Source organism: Pongo abelii, chromosome 15 (assembly GCF_028885655.2).
Source record: "Pongo abelii isolate AG06213 chromosome 15, NHGRI_mPonAbe1-v2.0_pri, whole genome shotgun sequence".
Classification (NCBI taxonomy): Eukaryota; Metazoa; Chordata; class Mammalia; order Primates; family Hominidae; genus Pongo; species Pongo abelii.
Window position 1 is genome coordinate 53,934,453 of NC_072000.2, and position 9,397 is coordinate 53,943,849.

At 41.9% G+C, this 9,397-nt stretch overlaps 1 protein-coding gene across 1 annotated transcript; it reads left to right on the forward strand.

The window, feature by feature from the left end:
* Positions 1 to 659: 659 nt before the first annotated feature.
* ARF6 (ADP ribosylation factor 6) lies at positions 660 to 4,609 on the forward strand. Its single transcript, XM_002824721.5, has 2 exons — positions 660 to 798; positions 899 to 4,609. The coding sequence occupies exon 2, from the start codon at positions 1,380 to 1,382 to the stop codon at positions 1,905 to 1,907; it is 528 nt and encodes a 175-aa protein (XP_002824767.1). The 5' UTR covers positions 660 to 798; positions 899 to 1,379; the 3' UTR covers positions 1,908 to 4,609.
* The last annotated feature ends 4,788 nt before the right edge of the window (positions 4,610 to 9,397 follow it).

Here is a 9,397-nt window from a genome sequence, read left to right on the forward strand (position 1 = left end):
TAATACTGCAGTTTTTAAGAAACATGGGCTGCTCTTGACGAGACCTATAGGCAGACAGGGCTCAAACATTCAAAAGAGCTGCAGAGTAAACTCAACTCCGGGAAAGCGCTGCACTGACTGGCAGATTCCACACGAGACACTGGCCTCCCACGTGTCTTTCAGGAAACATACAAAATTCAAGGGATAAAGGAAGCCAAGAAGGGGCTGCGATAAAGGAAAAACAAACAAACAAACAAAAAAAACGAACAGAGCCTCCCGGGGACGTTCAGGGTGCGCGGAGGGTGCGGGAAGGCTGGGGCGGGCGGAGGGAACTCGCAGAGCATCTGGCGGGCACCGAGGTCTGGCAACAGGCCTGGAGGCAGCTCGGGTCGTGGAGAGAGCAGGCTGCCCGTGGGCCCCACCCTGTGGAGCCCCCCAGTAGATCTGCTCCCCTGGTTCGGGTGGGCAGGGGAGGGCAGAGCGCAGAAGAGAAAAGCAGGGAAGGAAACTCTAGAAGAGCCACAGGTGGGCGCGGGTCAGAGCCCGAGGTTCGAAGGCTCTGGGCCGGCCGCACCTGCGAGCCCTCCGAGGCCCCCGTAGCCCCGCCCCTCCGGCGCGTGGCGCCCATGACGCTAGGCGCGCGGGCAGCTCTCCTTACAGAGGTCGCTCTTGTCCGAACGGTCGGCCTCTACTGCGCCTGCGTGGTCGGGAGGGGAAGTGAGGCGGTTTCCTCGGCGCCTTTTCCGGCAGCGGCGGCGGCAGAACTGGGAGGAGGAGTTGGAGGCCGGAGGGAGCCCGCGCTCGGGGCGGCGGCTGGAGGTAACCCCCTGGGCCGAGCTGGAAAGGCGGGCCACCTCGGTCTTCGCTCCTCTGTGGAGCTCTGGCGGTAACTCCCTTCTCCCTCTCTGTTTCTCTGCAGGCAGCGCACCGAGTTCCCGCGAGGATCCCTGACCTGACGGGGCCCCGGAGCCGCGCTGCCTCTCGGGTGTCCTGGGTCGGTGGTGAGCCCAGTGCTCGCAGGCCGGCGGGCGGGCCGGAGGGCTGCAGTCTCCCTCGCGGTGAGAGGAAGGCGGAGGAGCGGGAACCGCGGCGGCGCTCGCGCGGCGCCTGCGGGGGGAAGGGCAGTTCCGGGCCGGGCCGCGCCTCAGCAGGGCGGCGGCTCCCGGCGCAGACTCAGGGCCCGGGTGGCGGCGGCGACTGGAGGAATCAAGTTGTGCGGTCGGTGATGCCCGAGTGAGCGGCGGGCCTGGGCTTCTGCCCTTAGGAGGCAACTCCCACGCAGGCCGCAAAGGCGCCCTCGCGGCCGGGAGGCTTCCTTTCGGTTTCGCGGCGGCGGCGGCGTTGTTGGCTGAGGGGACCCGGGACACCTGAATGCCCCCGGCCCCGGCTCCTCCGACGCGATGGGGAAGGTGCTATCCAAAATCTTCGGGAACAAGGAAATGCGGATCCTCATGTTGGGCCTGGACGCGGCCGGCAAGACAACAATCCTGTACAAGTTGAAGCTGGGCCAGTCGGTGACCACCATTCCCACTGTGGGTTTCAACGTGGAGACGGTGACTTACAAAAATGTCAAGTTCAACGTATGGGATGTGGGCGGCCAGGACAAGATCCGGCCGCTCTGGCGGCATTACTACACTGGGACCCAAGGTCTCATCTTCGTAGTGGACTGCGCCGACCGCGACCGCATCGATGAGGCTCGCCAGGAGCTGCACCGCATTATCAATGACCGGGAGATGAGGGACGCCATAATCCTCATCTTCGCCAACAAGCAGGACCTGCCCGATGCCATGAAACCCCACGAGATCCAGGAGAAACTGGGCCTGACCCGGATTCGGGACAGGAACTGGTATGTGCAGCCCTCCTGTGCCACCTCAGGGGACGGACTCTATGAGGGGCTCACATGGTTAACCTCTAACTACAAATCTTAATGAGCATTCTCCACCCATCCCCTGGAAGGAGAGAAATCAAAAACCCATTCATAGGATTATCGCCACCATCACCTCTTTCAATCGCCACTTTCTCTTCTTTTGAATTTGAACTCTGGAGTTACTGTTCTACAGTTTGGTGGGGAGGGGGCTTGGGGGTTTTCTCTTTTGTTTGTTTCCCTTTCTTTTTCCTTTTTTTTTTTTTGGCTTTGCGTTAGGATGCTCTGATCTGAGATTTGACATGAACACAAAGTTGCTAGACGCTCTTGTTGACTTCCAGCAGATGGGATGGGGGAAACACAGCAGTTCTTGGTAAAGTCCTTTGTAATAATAGTTTGATTTTTTTTATTTCGAGAGAATCTTTCATTTTCCTATGTATGCTTTTTTGCTTTTTTGCCCAGTTTCCTTATCACTTGCTGTAGATGGCTTATTTTGCATTCATGCAGACTATGTTGCAAGTCTGTTTCATCTAGTAAACTGAAAATTATTGCTTAATCAAACTGCCGTTTGTCTTTTATATTTAAGGCCTTCCCCCCCTCCTTCCCTATGAGTTCTAACTTAGTAATTTCAAATGTGACCTTTTATATCTAAGATCAGTATAGTAAACTTAGCCCACAGTGGCAAATAATGAGTAATATTGTAATATGTTCCAGTTGCACCTCAGTATGTTAAACAGGTAATGTAAGAAGTTCTCTGAAATGACAGCAAGTAAGTTCTGAAACATACATCATGCATGAGTAGGAATAAAACCCAAGTTCCCCATAACGTAGCTAATTTAACGCTGCATAAAAATACGAAAGTGTAACCCATGAAGGACACTTTTTCTTTCCACTGCAAAGTTAGCCACTTTGCTGTTTTTCCTCTTTTTTAAACTTTGAAAATAGACTCTTTCCAGAAATACTTTTACCTTGTTTCAAACGCCTAAGACCAGTAATTTAAAAATTACTAAAAGGTTTACTTTGTTCATTAATAAAGCATTTAACAATTCAAATTATATGCACCTTTTACCTAGTTGAAAAAAATACACATTCCTGTTTTCACATTATAGCAACTGATTAAGCTGAAGCTATAAGTCATTTTTTATAGATGAGTGATCCGCATCTCCATCAATTAGAACACTGGAAAAGATGTTTTATAAAAGAGGTATTTAATTTTGTTTGTAGGATTAACTCATGCAAATAATAAAAAAGATATCCTGTTGGTTCAATAGTACACTGTCTCCTTTAAGGAAGGAAGCGTGATGAATGAATGATGTGTAGACTTGAGGGATGACTATTAAAGGGGACGTAGGATGAAGAGAAAGAACCTACAGATGACAATGAATGTAAACTTATTTTTTTTCATGTGTAAGCAGTGTGTTCGCTGGTGATATCCAGATCCTAACAAGATTACTTGGTTAGCTGGTTAGGACCAGTAACTGGATTGCGACCACTATGATAATATTTTGAACCAAATGTTAATGCTTGATGCAGAATTGTAAAGCAGCATCTGGTTCCTATATAGCCTTAAGGATTAATTTTAGTGATCCTCAAGGAATTAAATAGGGAATTTCAGAAATGTAGACTGCAAAGGCAGTATACAGGAAAAGGTGGAGTGGGTTTTGTTTATGAGGGTGTCTGAAAACTAAAATTGAGCGGGGTATCATGGTATAGTTGGACAGTATTGGTCCTTCACGCTTTGGCCATATTGTATAATGGAGCTTTTACCAAAGATGTATGAGAAGTGTAAGACTATAAAAAAAGAACTATTCAAAGTAAAACTCTTGACAAACATTTTACTTAAAGCAGATGCAAAAGGGTATTCTCATGTAGGCTCCTGTTGGTGCAGAGGGATTTTTTGATTTCAAGATACAGCTAAAGTATGAAGTTCTCAGTTTCACTTTAGTAGAAAAAGCTCTAGAAATGAGGCTGATAAACACATCTAAGAACACTGGTTGCTTTCTAAAATTTCCAAAGCTCCACCATAAATGTAATTCTTAGTGTTTTAAATGATTGCATTTTAAAGTATATAAATATGGGTTATCCAATATCAATGCTATAGTAACATCCTGAAACAAAACAAGCACAAAGGTATAAATGCCTAAACTGGAGGAAACTTGAAACCCTCATGTTAAATCTTAAATGTAGTATTTCTAACTTGTGAAGACAGATTGGTAGGCGGCCATTTTTTTGTGTCTTAAAATAACTGGGGGCATAGTTAAAATTTTATACATCAAGTGATTGCTATTATTGAATGTTGCAGGTGAGATGTGGTTATTTTTAGTTTATTTGAAATGTTCGACTGGAAAGGGGGGAGGGGGAAGCAAATATTTGAAATTTGGAAAACCCTAAACCTTTTGGTAAGAAATTGTAATTTTCACTTAAAATTTTCTTTAAGGATATAAGAGGTTTATAATTGATGTAGTTAAATTGAACAATAACCATTGGTGACTGGAGCAGGTAATTATAGCCTGCAGAAAAAATTATAATCCAAGAATTTTAAAAATAAGATCCTGAAGTTGTTTAATTGCATCTGTTTCTGTATTTATGTGAATTTATAAACTGCAGTAAGTTTTGAATGAGGTTAATCTTGTTTAATATAAGTAAATGAGTCTGTAGACTGTGATCTCCCCAAACTAAAAAGTACAGTACTTGGAATTGTGTTCTTTATGGTTGTAGTGTTGGTAAAGCACTAATATGCAGAAAATAAAGGAATTACACAGTGCAGTTTCTCACGTTATGTTACTCGCTTGAACTAGATAAGTGGGACGTGTGGTGTGTCGGGCCATGTTATTCTCCAGGGTATATGGTAAAAAGTGACTTAATTTGGAAGTTGCCTGACTTTTGTAAGAAAAAAAAATCAATTTGGTTCTTGTAAATGCTGGCTATTTGAGGTAATTTGCCCTGTTTTAGTTCCACCAACTTAATCTGATTGTATGATAATTTAGAATACCACAGTTAAACGATTTTTAAAATTTGAGGTCCCATAGCAGTCTTTATTCTGTTTTTTTCCAAATTACAACCTTAGCATTTTTAGAAGTACAGAATTGTGTCTAAAGAATTGGCCTTAAGTCTTAAGTTCAGGTCTTAATTCTTTATAGACTTTTGGATTTCAAAGTTTCTTTTAGAGCTCAAATTGTTTGTCCTATTGAAATGGCAAAATTGTATTCATTAGGAAGTAAAATAGTATCATACAGGATAAGGTTGGAAGAAAGAAAAGTAAAAGATGAATAACTTGTTGGATAAAAGGGTTTGAAAGACATTCTTGTAAGCCTTTCCTCCTATATTAGCAATTTTTATAGTTTGAATTTAAAATGTCTTCATGTGATCTCTAGTATGATTTAACCCCATATTAATATTTATTAATATATTTAGTACTGTGGTTAAGATACTGTGACATAGTATCAATTTTTCAGTGCTAGCAGTAGAAAATATTTTCCCCATGAATGGGTTTTTATGTTTTAATATAAGTTTAGAAGTAGCCATAATCTGAATGGGGATGGAGCTTACAAAATTCCAAAAGTTATTTTCTCAGTACCTTGCGCAATGTGTATCAGGATTACAAGTAAGGTAAGTTGTATCTTTCCTTATAGGTAAAAACTGTATTTGTAAAACCACATACAGCAATTATAAGAAATTTTTAAGTGATTAGTCACTGAACATAATATATTTGGAGTATAATATTCAATAGTATCTAGCCTTTTGCTTTAATTAAATGGTAAGGATTAGTAAAGGTTACAATATTAGAGAGTTTACAAAAATGGAATGTTGGGAGATGGAGCCATAGAAGAGGCAAAGCAACTTCTTGCTTTGCCAAACCAAAGTTGCCAGACTAGATTAGTGAGCTGAACAGGCAAGGAACACAGAGGTGAGATCAAAGAAGGCAGAACAAGTCTGGAGCGGGATTTAGGAATTAAAGCAAATTTGCAATTAAATATAACTCAAGTAATGGTAAATTTCAAGAGAATTAGACTATAAGAACTAACCTCACATTGTGGGAAAATAAAAATTTTAATCTTTTCCCCCTTTATTTGAAATGTTTTATGACTAGTTGAAAGAATTTAAAAATGAAAGTATTTGTCAGTTTTGTCCTTGAATATCTTTCATTTGTTATAGAATACATATTTTGTCCATAGTATTTGTTTTATAAGTGTGAGGGTAGATTTTTTTATTGAGAGCCTACTAATATGCCTGGCACTGTTTAGGTGCAGGAGATCGACAGTGAAAAAAAACACAAAAAATCTGTATTCATGGAACTTACCTGGAGGGTTGGGGGCAGAGAACAAAGATCAGATGATAAGTAAAAGTCTGTTAGGTTATATGCTACGTATTATACAATATGTTATATATGTACACATATTAGGGAACAGGTAGGTGTGTTCGGAGAAGACCTCATTGAGGTGATGTTTGAGCAAATACTTGAGGAAATGTTAATATTGGTATAATCGACATAGTCACACAGAAAGTGAATAGTATAGTGTAAAGTAGAGGTGGGAAAACGGGCCAAGGGCAAATCTGGCTGCAGCCTGTTTTTTATAGGGACTGTGCTAGAATGGTTTTTACATTTTTAAAGGATTTGTAAAGTTTGTAAGAGAAAACCATGAATATGTGACAGACAGTATATGGCTTGAAAAGCCTAAAATGTTTACTGTCTGGCTCTTAGGAAAAGCTTAACCTCAAGTGTAAAGCCAATTTTTAAAACATTATCAAAATTTATAGGAAATCGAATAATTGAAAGTGAAAGACCATTGTTAAATGAATCTAATCAAAATTTTAGGAAACAGTCCGGGCGCGGTGGCTCACGCCTGTAATCCCAGCACTTTTGGAGGCTGAGGCGGGCGGATCACGAGGTCGGGAGATTGAGACCATCCTGGCTAACACTGAAACCCCGTCTCTACTAAAAATACAAAAAATTAGCCGGGCAAGGTGGTGTGTGCCTGTAGTCCCGGCTAATCGGGAGGCTGAGGCAGGAGAATGGTATGAACCTGGGAGGTGGAGCTTGCAGTGAGCCGAGAGCGGGCCACTGCCACTCCAGCCTGGGCGACACAGCGAGACTCCGTCTCAAAAAAAAAAAAAATTTAGCACACAGTGACATAGAATTTCCACATTTTATACATTTAGTGAGCTAAGACTTGTTATTGAGTAGTTTAACCTGGATTTTTTTTCTAAATGAGTTTAAATGCGTGAAATCAGTAGTTTCTCAGTTTTGATTTTAACACAGTTGTTTAAAACTGCGTGAGTCACTTCATTTTAAATATTTCTTTTATTTTTGTGGTAGTTTTACTGGTCTTTGGATTTAAGTTAAATGTGATTCTCTGTTAAGTGTCCTTTCTTCCAGATAACCTAGATTAGTTTGGTGTAGGTTCAGATAACATCGTTTAACTGTGGCTTTTTTATCCACTGTTGCCGTAATTAAGTCATAAGTCTATTATTTTTATGGAGAAAGTTTGTAAGGGGAAGTCTTTCATTGATGTGGAAACTTATGGTGCATGATATTTGGTTTCTTCCAGTATTATTTCTCTAACCAGTATAAACTAGGAAAATTTGTTTCACACATGGATTATTTCTTGCCTAGAGGGTTATATATTAATACTAAATCATACTAAATAATTTCTACTAGTAGGATGAGAAATCTATATTTTAAACTATTTAAACTATTACAAAGTTGTGAAACCTATAACTTTTACACTACTACAAAGTAATCTAATCTAGCAGAAGTTATGGAAGTAAATTTTATTGAGGACATTTACAAATGAGCTTTTAAAAAAATGAAAACATTTGTAGTTCATAGAAAGACCTATGTGAAACTAGTTATTTATGATTATAAAAGTTGTTCTCCATTACAGCTGAATAGCCTGAGAAGGTTAAAGCATATGAGGGGGAAAAAAACGTGGTAGAGCAGAAATTTGGATCTTTGAAGTTTGTTATAATAAGGCAAACCAAAGTGCTTTCTCTGCATGTCTTTATTTCTTATTTTATTTATTTATTTATTTTTGAGATGGAGTCTCGCTCTTGTCGCCCAGGCTGGGGTGCAGTGGCTGGATCTCATCTCGCTGCAACATCCCCCACTCTGGTTCAAGTGATTGTCCCGCTTCAGCCTCCCGAGTAGCTGGGATTACAGGCATGCGCCACTACGCCCAGCTAATTTTGTATTTTTAGTAGCGATGGGGTTTCACCGTGTTGGCTGTTCTCGAACTCCTGAGCTCAGGCAATCCACCCGCCTCGGCCTCCCAAAGTGCTGGGGTTATAGGTGTGAGCCACCGTGCCCTGCCCATGTGTTTGTTTATTTATTTATTTATTTGAGAAGAAGTCTCGCTCAGTCACCCAGGCTGGAGTGCAGTGGCGCGATCTTGGCTCACTGCAACCTCCGCCTCCCAGGTTCAAGAGATTCTCCTGCTTCAGCCTCCCAAGCAGCTGGGACCACAGGTGCACCACAACACCTGGTTAATTTTTTTTTTTTTTTTTTTTTGTATTTTTAATGGAGATGGAAGTTCACCATGTTGGCCAGGCTAGCCTCGAACTCCTGACCTCAGGTGATCCACCCACTTTGGCCTCCCAAAGTGCTGGGATTACAGGTGTGAGCCACCGCGCCTGGCCCACGTGTTTATTTTTAAAAGTTGGTTTTATGAATAAGTCCTAGGTTGGAGTTAGGCCTAAGGAAATCAAACTCAGAAATATTCTAAGAATAGTAAGAGTTAGCATTTACTGAATGTTTGCCATGTGTCAGGCATTGTTCTAAGCATTGAATGGGTATTAATTCTCTAAATCCTCACAGCCACCGTGGGAGATAGGGCTCTCATTTTATAGTTGAAAAAACTGACGCATATAGAGGTATATGTTAATAAGTAGCAGAGCCTGAATTTGGATTCAGGTAGTCTCTGCTGTACTATGAATGTGACTAAGGTGAACCAGTGCTTACTCATGTTCTTAGTATTTTTTTGTTGTATGTTTTCTTATAAATACCTGGCCGTAAGTAAATTTCCCATAATTTTCTTATTTTATCATCAATAAGTTTTATTTATTTATTTATTTAGACGGAGTCTTGCTTTGTCGCCCAGGCTGGAGTGCAGTGGCGCGATCTCGACTCACTGCAAGCTCCGCCTCCCGGGTTCAGGCCATTCTCCTGCCTCAGCCTCCCGAGTAGCTGGAACTATAGGCGCCCGCCACTGCGCCCGGCTAATTTTTTTGTATTTTCAGTAGACAGGGTTTCACCGTGTTAGCCAGTATGGTCTCGATCTCCTGAACTCATGATCCGCCCGCCTCGGCCTCCCAAAGTACTGGGATTACAGCCGTGAGCCACCGCGCCCGGCCATCAATAAGTTTTGAGTCCTTGTATAATTTCACTCTTTTGTACAGTGGAAAACACAGTATTAGGCACTTAGGGGACTTTTTTTTTCTGTAAAAACCAAATTTGACTGCTTGATAGTGAATTTGACAGATCATTGTGAAAATGGGAAAAGTGAAAATTTTCACTCAGCTGATTATTTGTATACTTATATATAGATTTCTTTTAAG

Coding starts and splice junctions, on each gene's coding strand:
- ARF6 (XM_002824721.5), top strand. CDS start 1,380: ATGGGGAAGGTGCTATCCAAAATCTTCGGGAACAAGGAAATGCGGATC.